Below are 21,854 nucleotides of genomic sequence, written 5' to 3'. Positions count from 1 at the left end.
ACACCAAATACAGGAATTTCAGCATTGAAAACACTGTCATACCAGTCTCAGCTGCAGTAAAAACACTGGGAGTCTTTCTTGACTCCACCCTCTCCATGAATAGATAAATTAGCTCCATCTCATCAGCAGCTCACACTAAAATCATCAATGCGGTAAAACCCTACCTCTCCGCCAAGAACTGTCTCAACATTGCCAGAGCCACCATAGGAGCCAAATTGGACTATTGCAATGTCCTTCTGCTAGGTACGGTTGCCAAGAACAATAACAGGCTACAAATTGCGCAAAATAATGCTCTCCGAGCTGCTCTCAGTATCCCCAGGAGAGCATATCTCCCAGGCCAGACAAGATGCCCACTGGCTCCCTATCAAAGAACGCATATTGTTCAAGGCGCTCACAATCACACAGATGTCTTTCCCAATCAGCGCCCCGATACCTAGCTGATCGGATACACCCTGCACAATCACTCAGAGCCAAGCGAGAACTCTACTCTGACCAACTCGCGGTCCCTGTCTTTAACAGAGCCAAAGCCGGCGGTACTAGCTTTGAAGTATTGGCACCAAAACCATGGAACTTACTACCCCCCCAAACTCAGGAAGGAAACATCACTCCTAGCCTTTAGAAAGGCTCTGAAAACCATATTATTCAAATAACAGTTTGTTCCACTGTAACCAAGGAACTGTTTATCGCCTAATATGTATGACCCTGAACGGAGAACTGTACACTGTTTTTGCCTGCACCCAAGTGAATATGATGTAACAGCGCCACGATGCCCTAGGGCAGCTGCGCGCTTTATAAATGGAAATAAAAATAAATTGTGTGGTGCATGGTCTTCTGAAGTCAGATTCCGTCCAAAACTTTGGTGGACTCCTCCAGAGACAGGATTAGAATTCCTGAAGTCTCCTCACCAGAGTGCAGGAACAAGAGTGAAGAGAATCCGACCGGCGATATACGTTCATCAGGCTCCTGTAAAAGGGTGCCCAATCCACAGATCTACGAGAATCTGAAGAAACCTTTGCTGGAAGCCTCCTCAGATGATTGCTGCTGCAAGTTCCCATCCAGTTTCCAGGTCTTGGGTCTCCAGACAAATAATTCAGGGACAGGGTACTGTGCTGATGCATCCTGAAGGCATCCACTCAGCTCTTTTCTCCCAAATTTCTGTGTTGGCTTGGGTAATACTTAAGTCAATTCTTGTGTGAATGCTGTGAGGCTGAGGGGGTGATTTGTGTGGTTGGGAGTTTGCCCATACCACTTGCCCAGGCCTATTTCTGGAACGCATATAGGGAATATTCTTTGATGCCCCTGAACAATTTAACTCTGAAGCTAAAACGTACTTGTTTTCTGCAACTGAACCCTATCCTAACCTGCCTAAGCCTGGCTCCTAGACCACTAGTGTCCCTCTTCTGCCTCTGAGAAAACTCATGCTATATAGACTCGGGAAGGACTGGTTAGGATTCTGATGGAAATTATAACAAGTACCTTGGCGCTATAAGTACATCCAGCATAACACAGGCCATCCAGTAGCCTACCTAAAAGAGAAGAATGTGTACAGATTGACGAAATGCCAAATGATTCTCTCTAACCGTAATTTACGCGGCATTGAGTTTCACAGCTTGGCAGCTGCTACTGAAAAAGCACAGCCGCCAACACAGGAAAGCAAAACCCCAGGAAAGGGGATAACAGTACAGAGATTTAAACGGGACATGTTTCTCAATAGGAAGCCAATGAAACTGACTGAGAACTGGTGAGACGAGAGAGAAACAGGGAGCAGGACACTAGTGGCGCTGCTGGATTTTGTAGAGCCTGGAGTTGCCTCAACAAGTACTATGGCTGAGCCAAGTACAACGAGTTGCAGCAGTCTACTCCACTCAAAACAAGAGTGGCGAGCACAGGTGCATGTAGATAAGAGGGGATGAACAGAATAACTTTCTGGAAAATTTTAGGTTTAAAATGCCCAGACGGCAGCCACCTGTGTGTCAAGAGAAAGTGAAGTGCATAGTCCAACACCAAGATCCCTCAACACTAGAACAGGACGTGGAAGTGTGCCAAGAGAGGCAGGCCAGAAATCAGACTTCCAGAGAGAAACCGCAGAAGCCTAAGGTACCCCCGCAACTGAGACGCAGCCTACTGTTCATGAATAGCAATTCCAACAATTGTCTGCGTATCATCAGCATAAGAGTAGCACCAAATGTTGTGGGAGTGAATGAGTTTGACCAAGGGCTGAATATACACGTTAAACAGTGTAGGGGACAAGACGGAGCACTAAAGAAACCCACAAGAAAGAGGTAGAGGAGAAAACCGAAAAGACAAAGAAAGAGATTGAGTACACTCAGTTAAAGATTCAAACCAGGCCAGTACCATAAAGGACAGTCCTGAATAAATAGTTTCTTAACGTTCTTACTTCTCTTAAAAACTGTATTGTACACTTCTTAAAATTATACTGGGAATAACTAGCTATAAAGGTAGCACATACTTATGTCCTATTCAATCAATTACTTAACTAGAAAGGCATTGTGTCTTTCTCAAAATGTGATCGGATTTTGCTTTCCCTGAATTGATTAGTGCATTCTAAAATGTATTGATTGTTCAAACTTATCCTTGAGTAGCTTGAGGCCCCTCCAGAAAGTGAGTTACTTTACTAGCTATGACATGTGTTCAAAAAAGTAATTGTGCAAGGTGTATACTTGTAAAAGGGTTGGTTTGTTAAGTGATTTCTGTAACTCAGTGTCACTGCAAGACTGACAGTCTACTACCCTTGAAATACGGATTGCATTCTAAAAGTATACATAACCTTGTTTTGCTCCCCAAGAATAGCCGATTGCCGTTAGGGAGAAAGGGAGAATTCTCAGAAATGTGCCAATTCCCCTTCTACCTTAGAGACCACCCCACCAGCACCTTTGCTGGACTTTAGGTACATTTTTATCCTGGAGAGAGAGAGACTTTTTTCCCACCATCTCATGTGTTTTTCTGCGATTTGAACTGCGTTTCTTTTAGTTTTTGCAGTCTGACAAACTCCATAGGCATCATCTTTTTACATTGTGTCACACAGCACCTTCAGTGCAGTGGCTCAGGGAAGTTTTTCGGATTTCCCTAAAGTTTAAATACCTTCTCTTGGATTAATTACTGTTTCCAAGAGCAGTGAAGTGAAATTGACTTTACTTACATTGTAACTTTCTAGACCCAGCACACACATCATACAATAGAGTGCTGGAGTGGTTACTTAGTATCCCCTTTGTCTAGTTTCTCATGCAACATGTTTGTTACCCTTTCTACAATTAATGGCTGGTGGCAGTAGTTAACATTTTACTACCATTGAGTGTTTCTACCGCGGGCTGCAATTGCAGCTGCAGTAAAGCACGCATGGGTGCCAATTTCTTCAAAATGGCCCCGTCTTCTTTTTTCAGCATTTCTTCTTGGGAAGGTCCTTCTTGAGATTTACACTTGCATGCCAAACCAGGTTTGGTCCCTTTTTTCGTTTGATCTTTGGCGGGGTCAACTGCTGAAGCCCACCTCCGGCTCCATCGTGTCTGGCAGGGCAGGAAGTGAGGGAGGCGCCCGAAACTCCCTTTGCTTAATCCCCTTGGTTACAGTAATGCACCCAAAGTTGATTGGCTGGCTGTCCCTGCTCTGTGATTGACAGCTAGGCTGCAAATGAATGGGAGAAACCTGCATAAAAGGCAAGGTCTTTTGCCTGGAAGGCAGAGTCGACCACTGGACAAAGGAATCCGAAGAAGAACTTGGAAGAGACGCTTGCTGCAACTCCTGGACCGTTGGTTTGCCCGGTGAAGCCCTGCTGCATTGCTGAAGCACCGAATTCACCTCGACTAGAGAAGCCCTGCAAGGACGACTTCTCCCCTTGGGTTGGTGGGACCAATCAACCCCAAAGCAAACTCATCTGGACATCCTCTCGGAGCTGGCTGTACTTCCATTGCTGCTGCAGGAACCGATTGCCAGGGAGAGGAACACCAGATCGAGTGCATCATTTTTAAGTCGGACCCGAGCTCCAGGAAGAGCATCCAGTCTCCCAAGAAGCAGGACTGACCAAGCCTTCGCCACCTCAGAGTGTTGTAACCCAGATGCGAGGAAAGTCCATAAGGTATCCGAGAATCGCAGTGGTGCCATTTGCGAGAGCGGCGAGGAGCTGAATCCACGAAGTGCTGCTGATCTGAACTTTACCCATTGTTACCGCCGACCTTCCATTCTTAGTGCAGGAGTCCTCCCGACTGAGGCCCAGGAACAGGATCTGCAGACCTACACAGGAACAGAAGCCAGCTGGAACCAATTTCTTCAAACTAAAAGGTACTGTAAAACCATGTGATACTTACCTCTTGTTGTGTAACCCTGCTAGTTCTCAGTTGAGATTTGTCTTGGTTGCTTTTGCAGAGTTGCTTGCAGCTTTGCCCCTCAAGCCTCCCAGCTTGTGGCCCTACAGCGATTTAATTTTCTACAAAGACTTCTAAAACTTTGTGCAAGATTTTCTATCTACCTACAAGAAGTGATTCAGCTCACCTAGAATTTTGCTCAAACAACATTGTCCTGGCTCCCTGAAAGACTATTCTTACCTCTGACTTTGTGCTTTAACTATCCCTCAACAAAAGTCACACATTAGATAACGTGGAGCTGGGAAAGGGCTAATTTATTTTGCATTGAATGTTCAAAAGTAGTTACCTGTATTGTTTTACTCCAAAACCTTTCCCTTTCGACATCAAACTCAGTATTGCTCTAAATGTGCCAGTGATATATACTGTCCACAGTGTCCTAGTTACTAAAGTCACCTCAGGGTGTAAGAAGTGTGTGTGCCATCCCAAAAGGGCATCTACTGCTTTAAAGAAACCGTGTGTATTTTGAAATATATTTTTGTGTTACATAGATTTACCTCCTTCTAAATAGGGCTTATTCAACTGACTGTTAAGTTAATAATTGTTTCATCAAGAAACCTGGTCTGTAAGTGTATTTGGATAACTGTCACTGTGAATTGCTGTGTAACAACCCTACAGCTCACACTGACCCCCTCTTGAGTTAAGACTGGCTGCTCAGTCACTCTACCGACTTGTGTATTTATTTATTTTATTTAGTTGCATTTGTAAAGCGCACTTGCAGCCCGGAGGCATCGAGGTGCTGTTACAAGAGATTTTAAGCAATTGTGATTAGTTTAAAAGACGGCGACCAGAGGTCTCATGGTTACAAGTCAACACTGTATGCAGTACGGGAGTATTAAAGGGATGGTCTAGTAAAAAATTATTTAAAAAATAGATAGGCAACATAAAAAAAAAAAAATACTAGCATTCTCTGTTTTAAAACTTCCTATGTAAAATTGAGCTATTCAAGCTCAAAATTCGCAAAAGCAAGCACATGGGAAAACGCTGCGGTTTTTCTTTCCAAGTTTCTCAGGCTCCTCCGAGCCGGAGGAGCCTGAGAAACTTGGAAAGAAAAACCGCAGCGTTTTCCAACACAATAACGTTGTATTTATGTTTGCGGTCGCTTCAAAAGCGACCGCAAACATAAATACAACGTTTTTAAAGCTGCGGTTTTATTTCTAAGTTTTCCGGGCTCCTCCAGCCCGGAAACGCAGCTAGTGCTAATTTAAAAAAAATATATAAATAGCACTTACCGAGATTCAGCTGCAGCTTTCCTGCTCTGGTCTCCGGTCCCCGTCCTCCGCCTACAGCACTAACGAAGGGAAAGCCACCCAGCGGTAGCTTTTGTTTACTACAGCTGGCTGGCTTTTCCTTCATTAGTGCCGCATTCTTAATAAGAAAGGCAAGTATTAGAATTTCGCCATATGCTGGTTCACTGGAACTTCCCTGTTAATGGTATAAGTGGCAATACTATTTTTTTATTTTAAACCCAGGTTCAGCACGCGACTGCATGACTCCCATTCCACTTCTATAGTGCACTTTGGACCAAAGCACTACTGCACTCAGAATCTCTCTCAACACTTTGGCTGTGTCAATGTTGCATTCTGCTCATTGCCATCAACAAGGAGATCTATTCATTTGGATGCATCATATTGTGCTAAAGATCTTCAGATTTGCTGGAGGAAAGTCTGGGTGAGGGAGTGTGTGCTCCTCCGAAGGCACAGACAGTGCATAGTGCAGAAACCACATTGGGCATAGATACAACAGGCGCAGGCACATGGTGAATAGCGCGGGAGTGCCAGGCATAGGTGCCTCAAAGGGCAATGACAGTGCATAATGCAGAAACAACATTGGGCATAGATACATCAGGCCCAGCACATGGTGAATAGCGGCGGCAGTGCCAGGCATAGGCGCCTCAGAGGGCACAGACAGTGCATAATGCAGAAACAACATTGGGCATAGATACATCAGGCGCAGGCACATGGTGAATATCAGCGGCAATGACGGGCATGGGCGCCTCACGCGACTCAGAGTGGGTGCTGCATGTGCAATGGGGGGGAGCAAGAGACAGGTAGGGGTTCTGTAGTCCATGAGAAGTTACGTCTAAGGACAGAGACCCTCCTCCAATAGCGTGAGCAGGCGTGTGGGCTGTTAGGGGGCATGCTTGAGTGAGGCAGAGCTTTGGACATCCCCTACAGGTGACCCTGCACTGTTAACGCTGAGAGTGCGAGTGTCAGTGAAGGTCCACAATGTGTGCTGCAGCGGCAACTCAGCTGTGCGGTGAGGTTTCAGAGCCATAGCCAACGAGGAATGGTGGGCGAAGTGGGGGCGGCGTGGGCTGGGCTTGGATCTAAGGCCGACATTGGAATTATGGACAGCCGTACTCAGAGTGTAGGTGAGGGGCACAGTGGGATGCGTGCGCGACCGGAGTCATGCATTTCTGGAGCGGCACGGGTAGGAGTGATGTGTGCAGGCTGCAACCTTTCTCATATGGGGCTGTGGTGCACACGCTGGGACACGCGTGGAGTGGCTTCCAGCCTTACCTTGGGGAAGAACTTCCAGGCACCCAGAGTGCCGTCGAGCAGCGGAGAGCTGCTGAGAGGGACGTGGGCCTTGCCTCCGGGCCTTCCCCTGCGTGGCTTCGCCTGCCGGTTCCTCTCCTCCCTTTAAAGCGGGAGGGGAGGGCACCGCGAGGTGTGGGGCCCAATCCGGGCTGAGGGTGTTGGTGCCATTGCCATGACTCCCATGGCGGCGGCCATTTTGTGGATAGTCGGAGTCTCGTGGCCCTCAATGGGGACTCATGGGGATTCAGCAGGCAGCAGATCCTCTGTGGTTTGCAAAGTAGGTGTGGCGGCAGTAGCAGCAGGCAAATGCTTGATCCCTCGCAGCAGAGCTGCCGAGAGAGACGTTGGCTTTGCATCCGGGCCTTCCCTGCGCGGCTTCACATGTACATGCTTATACCAAAGGTTGGGTTACTATTGCCAAGAGTACAAAGCTGGTGCTGTCTCCAACAGGGTACTGCAAACAAGCTTGCCCAACAATTGCCATTCTGAATGGGTTATAGGTTTCACTCACCTTGAGCTGCTGATTGCTATTCTTAATAAGGTTATTCTTTGATATATGTTTTAAGTTGGTTTTTATAATTGTGTTTATATGATATGTGATAGTACTTACTTCCCCAAGATTTAACATTACCTACTTGTATTTAAATAAACCCTTTATTTTAACAATGCATAGTGTTTCAATATTTCTTTGGAACCATATGTATGCTAGAATTTCTTTGTACCAAGCTACAGTCCCCTCTAAGATAAGCCGGGCTTCTCTGTCCATGCTACCAACATACTAAAGTGTTACAGCCTCAAACTTAGAATAGAGCATATGTACTGTCTCAGGTGTATGGCTTTATGCAGCCCTTAGTTGGACTTTACAAAAACTGTCCTAACACGGAGTGGGATATGTGTCTGAGGTGAAGACATCAGTGCATGAAGCGAATTACGTATTGTCATCTAGTATAAGTGCCTGCCTCTTGTTTAGGCTACATTCAACTTCTGGAGCATGCTGCAAACCCCCAATAATGTTGGGTCTGAGTTGACAACTAGCAGATATATTTTCTCAAGACATATTCCGCAGTTATCCTCTTGCTGCAGCCTTGAGGCCAAGAACATGGTGATCTGGGGACAGAAGTAGCGCATATGGAGGCGAAGCAAAGAACGACTGCGGCCAGTAGTTTTACCTAGGTGCTTGAACGTCCCTCTGTACTGCATTTACAACAAGATATTTTTTCTTCTGAGAGCAACTAAGTAACTGGCCTAATTTGAAAGGCAAGTATTAGAATTTCGCCATATGCTGGTTCACTGGAACTTCCCTGTTAATGGTATAAGTGGCAATACTATTTTTTTATTTTAAACCCAGGTTCAGCACGCGACTGCATGACTCCCATTCCACTTATATAGTGCACTTTGGACCAAAGCACTACTGCACTCAGAATCTCTCTCAACACTTTGGCTGTGTCAATGTTGCATTCTGCTCATTGCCATCAACAAGTAGATCTATTCATTTGGATGCATCATATTGTGCTAAAGATCTTCAGATTTGCTGGAGGAAAGTCTGGGTGAGGGAGGGTATCCCTCAAACTTTCAGTTGTTGCTAACCCACTGCTCTGCCTGTGGATTTAATACCACCATGACTAAAAAGAAAGCAGATGACTCTCCTTCCGGGACAACCAAAGAGCAAAAGACTGCCTGCCATTGACAATTGCATCTCTACCTAAGGTGGGCCTTGGGGGACCTACAGGTACAGAGATTTCAATCTGGAACACCCGAGTTCAGACAAGAATGGCAATAAGGGTAGAGCTACAGAAAGAGAGGGTTAAATGAACAAATGATCCAGTAATCTTTTGACACTCAACAAACGAACCCTTTGCATTGGTGATCTCCCTGATGAGAACAACCCCGCTAGGGTTACTTCACCTCCACCTAATAAGGAAATACCCCCACCCCAACACACAAAACAAGCAGCTAAACTTTTTTTGATGAAATTCTTGCTTCAGCCAACAGGTGCTCCACTAAGGGAGAACCTAAAAAACCCCTTCAATGATGGAACTATTGAAAAGGGAGACGGCCAACTGAGAACACCATTGTGAAAGGGCTAGGACTGATCATCTCAATGTTCATGTTGGTCAGTGAAAAGCTTGATAAATTGTATCAAGAAACAGCCAAACCAAGGCAGGAGCACAGGATACTTGGAAATGCACCATACAAAATTGAAAGTTCACCAAATAAGAGTTATATTAAAGTTATCTAAATATTACACGTAGAGTCACTTGAGCCCTCTTCCCAAGGCTGCAAACAAATTCCTATTAACCTACAGCCACATATAATGTATCATAGTATACATTGGATTAACTCAAATCCACAATCACTACGTATGGTGAGACATGTCCCCTGGGTTGGCCGGCTCCTAAAAGTTTGGACAAGAAAACTTGTTGCAACATTTAATAACCCCTTCATGTACAGTGGGAGAGAGAGAGATATCTTGCCTCTTCCGAACAGATTTTCTCCTTCATATTCCCTGGATGAGGTAGATCGATTCATTGCCAGGAACCTACACTGTACGGTTATAACAGTTAATCTAAAAGTGAAGATGTTGTTCCAGATTCAGGCAGCGACTCGGTCTCCAGTTCCAACATGGACGGCTCTCTGCAGAAGATGATTCCACTACAACACAAGACTCCAAGTCCAAGGTTTTGCCTTGTGTAAACTCTACAATTCGTTTTCTCTCATGGAATATTGCAGGGCTTGGGGACAACTGGACAATCCAATAATGAATGAATTTCTCGCTAAACATGATGTAATAATGCTACAGGGAACCTACTTCAATGCTACTTCAAACAGCAATCTGCTTCACCATCAAGTATCAGCAACCATGCGAATTATCTAGTTGTTGAATGTCAAACTTGTGCTAAAACAGAAACCTACAAAGACATTGCAATTGAAAGGCAAATGCACTCCAAAGCACCCCAACACCCAAAACAAAATTGACAAGCAGCAGTACAAATCACCCTAGGCAGATATTCTATGAGGACAAGATGGCAAAAAGTCAAAAATAGCTTCAGACTATATTTAAGTGTGGTCTAAATTGGAATCCAGTCAAACTAGTGAGAAAAAACAAACATAATGTAAAGGAAACCACTGGGCCGATACACTGGCTTGCAGCAGCAGAAAAAAAAGGTTTACCGGTAAAAATTCATAAACGGTCGTCTATATGCATTGGTAACATTGCAAGCACAATGCCTGCAACTGTCAAACCAAGTTTATAAATGACCTTAAAGGCCTTTTGTGTTCAAAGACCCCCTGCCTTACTAGACACAGCAGCAATCTTCAGCCTCCTTGAGCATCCACCTGCACACAGCTGCACCACATGCAAACTGACCTTTGGGTGTCACTCAAAATTAAGGCTCCTATACCCACACCTTTCTCAGTTTCAAAATCTACATTGCTGTTATTCGAGACTCTGCCTCCACTCAGCAGCAAGACGCACAAGGCGGACTTCAGTTGTCACAATCGGAACTGTCACAAAGTTGCTCTCCCTCTACATATTACTGCAAAGAGGTGTGATTATAGCAGCACTACCCAGAAGTCCAAAGGGCCCAGAAAGTGAACAGCAACAGACTGCACGGATTCCCACTTCACTGAATGAGTACAATCAATTAAATCTAATGCACGTGCAAGCCCACACAGCATCCCATCATCAGCAGTAAACAGTCTACACAGATTACAGTTCTGCTCAAGGAGTACAATTCAAGCCAATGCTCAAGAAACAACCTTATGTTTTTTTTTACAAACTTTATTTGTATTCCTCATGAGCGCCAACAATACACTTTCATATTAATGTAGTATAATACATCATTACATCCTCTGCCATTTTCTGGTATCTTCCTCGTCTAACGCCAGGTCATGAGTAACAATTCTAACATTTCAACTTTCAACTCCCCACCCCCCCACCACCCACTTCCGCTAGTTTGGTCTAGCTGCGGTCGTTGAGCAATAACACCTTCTCTCGACCCTTGAGTTCATTACTGGTGAGTCTGCACATGAGGCGATCTTCACACAATGGGAACATTGCTCAGCAGCCTAGGTTTGAAAAACGTGTTCTCTGTCCCCCATAAAGTCGTTGAGCGGCATCCACACATTCAGATATTTTGAGCAGGAACCATATGCCAGCGCCGAGACCTTCTCCATCGCCAGTACTCCCCATAACCTCACCCATCACATGGCCACCACCAGACCTTGCTTATTTTTCCACAAATACGCTAGGTTGATTATAGCCACGCTCAGCATCATGGTGGCTATGTTCACAGTGCTTGCATAACGACCTTCCACTGCTTCCCCCAGGAGCACCGCAGCCGGGTCAAGGGGTAATTGCACCCCCACTACTCCCTTGATGTGGCTCAGAATTTCCTTCCAGTAGTCTCTGCCACTGGGCAAGACCACCACATGTGAATCAAATCCCCCACCTGCCCACAGCCCCTCCAACATGTTGCGAGGTAGCTTGATTTGATAGAGTGCAGTCGCTGCGGTGTCATGTACCACCGTGAACAGATCTTGTATGCCGCCTCTTTGATAGAGACACATTTCGAACTTTTAGCGGCTCTGCGCCAAACTTGGCTCCAGGTTTCCCCTGATATTGACTTCCCCACTTCTACTTCCCCACTTCTACTTCCCACTTCGCATGTATGGGAGAATTTCCTATGGGCCCGCCCCGTCCAATAATCGATATAGTCTTGTCACACCTTTCCCTGGCTCCCCCTCTCTTATCGTGAGATCCAACCCCTTTCGATCCAGAGTACCTTTACTGCCGTATTTGTGATCCAATGAATCACCCGAGTATAGCGAAAACTCTCACTTTCGGGGATGTGGAATCTCTCTCTGCACTCTTGGAATGTCACTGGGGACCCCTCTGTGTAAAAGTCTTCTAGCCTCAAGGATGCCCCCCCCCCTTTCCAGTGTGCCCAGAAATTAGGTTCCATGCCGGGTGTAAAGTCTGGGTTATAGGCCACCAGCGTGAGCGGGCCCCCACCTATCATTATCCCCTGCCCGCGTAACATTTTATCCCAATACCATAGTGTGGTTTTCGTGGTTTCTAACCATACCCCTGCTGCCCCTATGCCATGCTGCCAGGAACCCCAGACACTCCAACGGGATAGTAGTTGCTTACAATTGAAGAGTTACCCATCGGTTTTGATTTTTGCGGGAAGGCCATTGCAGCATTAGCGCCATTTGTGCTGCTCCTAGATACCTGCCGAAATCTGGTACTTCTAACCCCCTAATGCTGGAGGTCGGAACAGGATCTTCCTGAGGACCCTTGGCTTTTTCCTTTTCCAAATGAAATTCATAATTACATATAGGAACCTGGGGAGAAGGGACATCTTGACCACCGTAATACGTGCTAAGCAAGATAGTTCTTGCATGTCCCACCTTTTAAGGTCCTCTATTAGAGATTTCAGCAGCCCCAGGATATTGGCCCATATGTCAGAGTTACGTTTATTCTCAAGTACTTAATGGATCCTTGTTCCCATTTAAGCGGGAATTGCCTCCCCCATTCTAATGTCTGTCCCGGGTCTTCAGTGATGTTGAGTGCCTTGGACTTGGGATAGTTAATATGGAAGCCTGAGACCATGGCAAATTGATCCAGTAGTTCTTTTGCCTCTGGGAGGGAGCACGCTGAATCCTTCAGAAACAGCAGAATGTCTGCATAGAGGGCTATCTTTTGATTGCCACTATTGCCCGTCTCGACCTCCCGGATTCCATGTTCATCCTGCACCCTCTGTGCCAGAGGCTCCATAGCCATGGGGAAAATCAACGGGGAGAGAGTAAATCCCAGTCTCGTTCCTTTCCGGATCCGGTCAGTAAGTTGGCCGTTGATCATCAGGCATGTGGTGGGACTCTCATAGTTTGCTAGGACAATGCGGGTGAAAACCGGCCCACATCCACATTTCTCAAGGGTCAAACGCAGAAAGCCCCAATATAGACTATCGAAAGCCCTAGACGCATCCAGCGGCAGCGCTGAGAACTGTTGCCCCGTCCTCCTTCCCCATTCAATGGAATTTTAGGCTCTTGACTATGTTGTCATACGTGTGGCGCGCCCTCACAAAATCCGCCTGGTCATGATGGATGAGTTTGGGGAGTATGTTCGCCAGTCTTCGGGCTAGGATCGTGGAGTAAATGTATGCATCCCCATTCAACAGGGAGATAGGGCGGTAGCTTGCACAATCTTTCAGGTCTATCAGGTTTAAAGAGGAGAACCGTGGTGGCTGGGCCCATATCCCCAGAGGTCTTCCCTGTGTCTCTAATATGATTAAAGGGTTTCGTTAAAGGGGCTCACTAGGAAGGCTGTAAACGTTTTAGAATACGCGTTACACAATCCATCAGGACCCGGAGATTTGTGCCCCTTCATGGCCGTTATAACCTCTCCCACCTTCTCCTCCGAATTCGGCGCCTCCAGCACTTGCCTATCTGCTTCCGAGATACATGGAAGTGCGATTCGATCCAGAAATTCCACTTGTGCCTCGCTTTCTAGATTGTGCCCCTTCAGGTTATCCGTGTAAAATGAGTGCATAATTTCGGCGATCTCTTTCTCCCCTCCCATCCCATCAGTTCCCCCCCCCTGGGGTGTTAAAGCTGTTTAATGTAATTGCGGGCTTTCCGCTTCCTTAATTTGGCTGCTAAGAAACGGTTTGATTTGTCCCCTTTAATGTAGTAAGTCTGCTTAGTACGGAGTAAAAGTTGAGCAGACTCATCTGCGAGAAGAGTCTCTAGCTCAACCTTAGCTTTCTTGAACACCCGCCAAGCCTTTTGCGACCCTTTGTCCTTATAGTGTGCCTTGGCAGTTGCCAGTTTAGCTTCCAAGTCCCTCTTCATATTCTCCTTCCGTTTTAGGAAGTTTGTGTGGGCAATTAACTCCCCCCCCCGTACCACTGCTTTGCTAGCATCCCAGGTTGTGCCCCAATCCACCCCCTGCGTGATGTTTGAAATAATTTTTGACGACCTCTTCCATCCCTGTCCTGAGGGCTTGATCCTTAAGCATCTCATTCAGGCGTCATAGCCTTCAGACTCTTGGGAGCTGAACTTTTGGTTCCACGGTCAGGAGAACCGGTGCATGATCAGACAGACACCATACCCCTATAGCCAACCTGGTAACCTGTGGCACCATAGAATCTGAGATCAGTACCATATCAAGCCAGGACAATCCCCTATGCACTGCTGAGTAACGAGTGTAAGTTCTGTCCAAGAGACGGAAAAACCGCCATGTTTCAATTAAATGCAATTCCCTCAGAAATGTAGCTAGGGCTGTTATGTGGATGTTATACGCAACGGTAGCAGGCAGGGTCTTTGTCCATGGTTGCATCCACTACGCAGTTGAAATCCCCCCTATAAGGATCTGCCCTGCCCCCCCCCCCCCCATTCTGCGATTTTGGGCAGTAGCCCCAGTAAGAACGGTCCCATTTCTCATTGGGAGCGTAGATCGATACCAGCGTGACCAATTGTCCCATCAGTTGCCCTCCCAGGACCATATTTCTGCCATCCGGGTCCCTTTTTATAAAATTGCCTCGAGCTTACACCCTTGGCGAACAGTATGCCCACCCCTTTCCTTTTGGTTCCGCTGGAGGCAAAATATTGAATGGGGAAGGCTCTATGACGTGAATCGTGTTCATCCTCGGGGAGCAGGTGCGTTTCTTGCAATCATACCACCAAAGCTTGACAAGTCTCTTCATTATCAATTTCCGTTTTATTGGGGAATTCAGCCCCTGGACATTCAATGTTACAAACGTGAAATTAGCCATTGTCAAAATTCAGGTATGTGCTATTAACTCTGTTGCAAACCCTACCAGTTCCCTTATTAGGTCCATCCGTGGTGGCCCAGCGCTCAACCAAAGAACCCTGTGTTCCAATCCCCGCTACCCCCCCCTCATCTCCTCAACAAATCCCAACCCCCAAACTTTCAACACTAACAGTTACCACCATGGTATAACCAAGATGTATCACCGGATGTACGAACACCACCTGGGAATTGGGGTCCGAAGACTTGCACCCTCCCCACACTCCCTCCCCCACTGCCATCTCTCCAAGGAGCCTAACCATCCATCCTACTCTAGGCGAACTCAGCCCTTTGTCTCACTGTGGCACCCTCTCCTTCTCCACCGCAGCAACCTCAACAAATCAGTTCTATGTGCTGGCTCCCCTCAGGAAGTTGCTACGTCACTAAGGTGCGCTGCTTTAGTCTCCTTATTGCGGCCTCTCGGACGGGGCCGCGCCGGCTTCCACTGTTCAATCTCGAGCCCATCAGATATGCCCTTGCTGCCAGGTGGGGGACACGCCTTGTCCCTAGTCCCATCCGCGCCATTCTCCCTCATGAGATCTTCCACGTCTTCCTCAGTGATTGTAGAGCATTGCCCCTTCCATTCAAACCGAAGCCCATTCGGAAACGCCCATCAATATCGCACCTTCCTTGTTCTCAGCCAGTCCGTAACTACTCTCAGGAGTTTCTGCTTCATGAGAGTGGCCTGGGCCAGATCTTGATATAACTAGATTGGTGTAGCACTAAAGCATATTGGCTCTCTTTTACGGGCCGCCCGCATTATCTCTTCCTTCAGCTGAAACAGATGCATCTGTGTGAGCACATCTGGAGTCAGATTCCTGTTGAGCCGGTACGTGGTATAGACTCTGTGCGTGCGATCCAGGACTATGTCCCTGCCGTCCTCTGAGCCCAGAACTTGCTTAGACAGGTCTACCACATACTGTTGTAGGTCGGCGTCCACCACGGACTGCGGGATCCCACGGATGTGAATATTATTCCACCTGAACCTGTTTTCGGCATCCTCTTGTTTGATCTGGACGCGGTCCATTTGTTGTTCTAATTCTAGTACCCTCCTGGCCATATCGTCCCTTTCCTGTATTTGTTCGGCCACTGTTTCCACATCATCAACTCTCCTCTCCACCGCCAGGACACCCTCGTTAAGGTCCGCTATGGACTTAACCAGATCTGAGGCGCTGTCTTTGATATCTTTTAATTCCCCATAATATTTCCAGCAAGTCCAATTTCCGTATAGGTGGATTTTCTGGCTCTCGTGATTCTTCTGGAGGTGGGGAGTGAATCTGCACAGTTGCCTATTGCGTCTGAGCATTTCTGCCATTTAAATTAGCAGTTGATGCAGAGATATGCATCCATCTATTCATTAAGAGCACATCTGCATAAGTGGAGATTGGCGCTATATTGTTTTCCTCAGTATATGTATGCCCCATACCATTTAAAAAAAAAAAAGTTTTGAATCCTAAAACTGGATGATCTGTATTCTGATAAGTAAACAAACAGTTTTGAAGACCTACAATGACATTTTTTTATGTACAGTAATTACATTTTTCTTACTGGAATGTTTAGTTTAACGGCATCTACAGGTTGCTGAAATGGCCAAGAAAAATTGTGTCGCCACAGAGCCTTGAAGACCACTTTTTCTAAATACTGAAGTTGATTACTTAAGCGCCCATTTTTACGTGGATTAACATATTCCGGTGGAGGAGGATTGCCAATTACTGCTTGAAGATGCCTTCTTGGGACGGACATTGTTCTACCAACTTTATTTTCACGTTCTTGTTTTGAATTTACTGCCGTCTCAGATTAAAATCATCCTGAAAAACAAAAACAAACAAAAAAAATATCACTACCAAAAAATAAAGAAAAAAAACAAAAACACATCTAGAACAGGGAGTAGAACTCCAAAAAAGCATTTACTTTAAGAAAGCTTGCTAACCCAGGTTAAATCTAGAGTAGGGCATGACCTCTAGCGTGACTGGCTAATGGGATTGCTAAACCCTCCCAAAAACAGTACACTGAACTCCTTGAACTGGCTGTGCTTTTTAATCCCATGTAAAAAAGGAATGCCATAGGTTTAGGATGCTACCCAAGACAAGCACTAAAAAAAGTTAGGAGACTGATTGAAGAGGCAACTTCTTTTCGCACTTTTAGCAATTGGAGGGAGCTTGACCAGGAGACAAAACATCAACACCAACGAGTGATGACCTACAAGCTGCAGAGGCCCATCGCCCGAGTTGTCAGTTTAGTAGATTGCTCCTCTGAAACCTACATAGCAGGATGAGGCTGAAGGGTGGCTGGCAACTATTTGGTGGTGTGGTTCAGGACAAACCTGCCGAAAGAGGACCGTGCTGGTTATCTTAAGCAACCAAAGGAACCAGCAGAAGGCTGACCTGTATGGGAGCTCCAAGTGTCACAAAACAGCTTTTCCGTCCTCTAGACATGGGCTGTCCATTACAGAAGTTGCATTTTCCATCTCCTAAGCAGTCTGCTGTGAGTAAAAGGAATAATTGCAGTGGTAAATGCACCACTGGTGAAAAAGTCTTAACCAAATGTGCCTTCCACCACCTCATGTATATCTGTTATTTGCATTGCAGTCCTGTTATAAAAAACATTGACAAATGCCATCTGTGTTCATATGGGAATGAGATACCAGTGCATGGCAAATGCCATGCAAATATCACAGTAATAACCCCATTTCCCAGCTACTGTCATTTTATAGCCAGATAGTAGCGGTATTGCTCTGCCTGGCAAAGGCCTATTCCATGCCTACACAAAAGCCAAAACTGTCGGCATTGCCAATGCCGATTTGGCCAGCAGGAAACGGAACCTACCTTGATGAGTTAACAACAGTAAATAAGGCAGGAGCGCATCTACTTCAGTCCCAACCCTGATAAACATATGCGACCCACTCCCCTCCCGAACAATAGGTGGCTCCATTCTCAAGGTTAAAATAAAATGAAAAAAATATAAAAATTAAACACATTTTGAAATGTGTTGTATACACTGTCCCACATCAATAACAGCTGAAGGAGTTGTAATAAAGACTGTTCTAATTTTAAACATGCTTGTGCCAAAACCAGTCTTGAATGCCAGGTTTGAATTGCTAGCGGTGACCCTTCAATCTCTTAAAATTTTCAACGAACAGGGGGGGCGCTGTTGCGCACGAGGAAAATGGCTGCCTAGTCCCGGTGCTCCTGCATCACCACAATATCCTGTACCTAAAGATCCGCTCCTCGGCTGTCTCGGAGACAGAAAACCTTCGGAAGTGATTGCCTGTTGACCCATCCACAAACTGAAAATCTGGGCCTGTGGCTGCACTGGTCTGCAGAATTTGGATTGTGTAAAGATTGGCTGGTACGTGCGGCTGTGACGGGCTGACACGCGGCTCCAGAAGAATTCACCTAGGAGCCGTGGTTGCTTAGATCTGCGGGCCGCAGGTGGGTGGAGCCAACATAGGCGGTTCGTGCGAGGCCCGCACCCTTCATGCAGTGGTGGTCGGGGGGGGGGGGGAGGTTGGTTGGGGGGGGGGGGGGAATGATGGTTCCTGGTCCCTTCATTGGATTCCCTGTGCCCTGCCCGAGCACTCGGCTCAGACCAGCTGCGTGCTCGCCCACCTCCTTTCCCCCATCGCGGAAGTGCGGAGCTCCTGCCAGCTCAAGGAACTGGGGACGGCACGGCCAGAAACCCGGGTAAGCAGCCATCAAGCACGGGGGCAGGGGGTGTGGTGTGCCTGATCAGCCGCAGAGTCGGCTCCTGCGGTGCCCTGCCGCGATTCATTCTCTGTAGCGCTTCTATGCGCTGGGTGCCTCCGGCGGAGACTTCACTTGGATGCATTAGTCCTGTATTGCAATTTAATCTATGGGACACCGGGTCATGCTGGAGATGTTCTGGTGCTTTACAGTTAACATTGAATGCTTTTACACTACGAAGGAGGTTTAGGCTTGACTCCCTAGATATTACAGGCGTCTTCCGCCACGCTTGCAAGGCATTTCATGTGATCGAGTGATACACACTCATTAACCCAACGGATTACACACTGTTTGGGCCGTGTCGGTGCTACACGGTCAACATACGGCTGCCACGCAGCTGCTCCCTGGGCGCCCTACAGACTCCTAAACACCCGGAACGCTATCAACTAGGTGAGACGCCTGGGGGTGCTGAGGGTTCATGGAACACTATTCACATTGAGAACACAATCCATCTGTACTTTACGGATCCCCCGCTGGAGACCTGCGGCATTGGGCTGCGGATTTCCCTAGCCATCACATAAGGCCTGTAAACATCTCATGAGACCACGGTAGACACATCCCTCAGGTCACTGGACTGAGCTATGTGGTGACTGTTGGGATATCACACTACGGCCAGATGGCCTCTCTCTCTGCGCACCCTGCAGGCTTGAATAAACCTTGTGGCGCTACTACACTAGACGGGGCGCCTGGGGGCCCTGTGGGACGCTGTGTACGTGGGAGGATACAGTCCATTCTTGTAACTAGGACCCGCGTTGGTGGCCTTCTGCTTTGGGCTGCGGATTCCCTGGGCACATTCTGAGGCGGAAATCATACGGAGCTTCTGAAACAAACCCGACACACGCACGTGACTCAGCATGGGGAAACCAAATAAAGCAAGCAGGGCGCCCAAAACTCCTGGTGGTAAGAAGGGTCCTAGGGACATGTTTACCAATACGGCAAGTCACGCTGTGACGGTGGACATACATACGGAAGCAAACGTGCCTGGTGAACTGGATGTGATGGATTGAGAAGATAAACTGACCGCGCTAGTCCAGAAACACCAAGCTGGATGAAATAGTTGCCACCATCGACTCCATGAGAGCCAGAAAGGACAAAGAGTGCATGCGTCACAGAGGCCAAGAACAGGATAACTGAACGAGGACACTATTTCCCACCACAGTCGAGAAATCTCCTACATTAAAGACATGATGAGAAAACTACAGAGCAAATGTGAGGACCTCGAATCCAGGTCGAGAAGGAATAACGTCCGAGTGGTCGGAATGCGGAGTCCTTTGGCAAGGGCCAAATGGAAAAACATGTGGAGGAGCTGTTCAAATCCTTTTTTGGACCGGAATCGCTCTCTAAGCAGTTACTGGTGGAAAGAGAGCACCGCACCCTAGCACCGATATCCAAACAAGGAGCCCCGCCACGTACCATAAATGCCTGTCTCCTGAACTATAGGGACAGACACAATCCTTCATTTGGCAAGGGAGGCTGGTACACTGCATTATGAAGGTAACCGAATACACATATACCTGGATTTCTCTGCCTCTGTCCAGGCAAGTAGGCGCTCTTATGAACCGGTTAAGAAACTCCTTAGAGCACGGCAGATCACGTACACCTTGATGTTCCCGGCCAAAATGAGGATTCAACATGCAGGGAGAGCACACTTTTTTGAAAATCCGTCTGAAGCCTTAGCCTATATTGAGTACTCTATACCCCTTCCTCCCAGAGGAGACATACCGGAGCCAAACAATAGACCCCGTCCGGCAGACTAAGGTATAGGTCCTTTACAAAGCTGGCTGAAGCGATTGAGGGCCTTCCCTCATGGTCCCTGGCAGACTGATACTATAGACGGCCATTATTTGTGAATTGGTGATCGCTAGGAAGCGGGGGTTGGAGGTCATGTGAGGCAACATGACTACCCCTGGAATACTCCATAAGTTGAGGGTCAGACATCGTCAAGTTGGGGGTGACGGTGAGGGTGGTGGGCGGGTCATGGGATTGTTATGATAGTTCATGGGTTGAAATGGGAAAAGGCCCCCGCCTTAAGGCACTCTGCCCTAAGGAAGTTACGGGGAGAATTGTTATGGGCTACTGGCTTAACAAGTGGTCTCGAAGATTCTGACACGATCTATATTGCATGAGGGAGGCATCGGAGTGATTGGGGATTATATTCGAACATGTATATACGAGGCCTGGAACACGCATTGAGTGTTAAACTATTGTCATGGAATGTAAGGGGATTGAACAATCGGTTGAAAACTAAGAAGGTGGGAAATTACATTGTCAGACATGGTGCTCAAATTGTTATGCTACAGGAAACACATGCTGTGGATGCTGGTAATGAATACATAATGAATGAATATTGCCTAGTTGGGGCAAATCAAGGTTCTACACAAATTATTCGTCTCAATCCAGGGGGGTCATCACGCTTATACACCCAAAACTGGGGTTCCGGCGCGAAGGCCAAATATCTGACCCCCTTGGTAGATATGTCCTGGTGCGGGGCTCGATTGCAGGACAGCGGCTGCAACTAGTCAACACTTATGGCCTGAACATTGATGACCCAGCCTTTTATACAAATATATACCAACTAATTACTGCAATTGATACACCTACTATACTGTGGGGTGGGGATTTCAACATTGCTATGGATCCTAGATTGGACAGATCCAGCACGATCATTAGGGCACCGAGCAGGGCTGTTCTTACCTTGAGACACATCCTACCCCAGCTCTCCCTTGAGGATGCCTGGCGAGTGCTGCACCCGAATGTAAAGGGCTACACATACTATTCTTCGGTACACGATTCCGAATCCAGAATTGATTATTGGTTTGTATCCCCTGCTATGATAACTGCAACAAAGTCATGTGAAATACTGTCCCGTACACTGTCTGACCACTCCCCGATAACAATTGAGGTTGCACTTCAAAACTGCCCTAGACCGCTCAGAAGATGGAGAATGCCTGGGGGGTTGCTAGGCGATCCTGGAGTGGTGGAAGGACTACACATTGAAATTGAGGAGTTCCTTGACAATAACATGGGCTCAGTTGCTAGATGTTCCACGGTATGGGAATCATTTAAGGTCTGGGTTAGGGGACTCTGCTATCCAAATCTGTGGGTCTTCTGAAGGGGGTCAGAACTGAATTAACCCGAACTGAAAATTAATTGGGGAAACTAGAGGAAGCTTACACTCGCACACAGGATAAGGCCATACTAGCTGGGATACAAATACATCTCCAGGAATTTGGCAGACTAACTGCTAGGGAAATTCAATACATGGCGGCCCCGGTCCGAGCCCGTAGATATGGCAAGGTCAACAAGGCAGGCAGGACACTGTCCAACTTACTGAAACAAGATAGGCACCCCAACCGAATCACTAGCATACAAACATCGG

The 21,854-nt window shown here is 47.0% G+C and overlaps 1 protein-coding gene across 1 annotated transcript in view; it reads right to left on the bottom strand.

Annotated features, from left to right (window-relative positions):
• The window catches only part of LOC138541759 (bromodomain testis-specific protein-like), a 2,079,689-nt gene that overhangs the window by 1,950,554 nt on the left and 107,281 nt on the right, over positions 1-21,854 (bottom strand). Inside the window, exon 2 of the mRNA XM_069641783.1 lies at positions 16,281-16,540. Within this exon, the coding sequence (XP_069497884.1) occupies positions 16,281-16,475 (195 nt within the window). The 5' untranslated portion in view covers positions 16,476-16,540. The remainder of the gene's footprint in view (positions 1-16,280; positions 16,541-21,854) is intronic.

The sequence above is a fragment of the Ambystoma mexicanum genome, chromosome 1q, assembly GCF_040938575.1.
Source record: "Ambystoma mexicanum isolate Mex_15411 chromosome 1q, UKY_AmexF1_1, whole genome shotgun sequence".
NCBI classification, from domain to species: domain Eukaryota; kingdom Metazoa; phylum Chordata; class Amphibia; order Caudata; family Ambystomatidae; genus Ambystoma; species Ambystoma mexicanum.
Note: the sequence above shows the minus strand (reverse complement) of the source record. Positions and strands in the feature narration are given on the sequence as shown.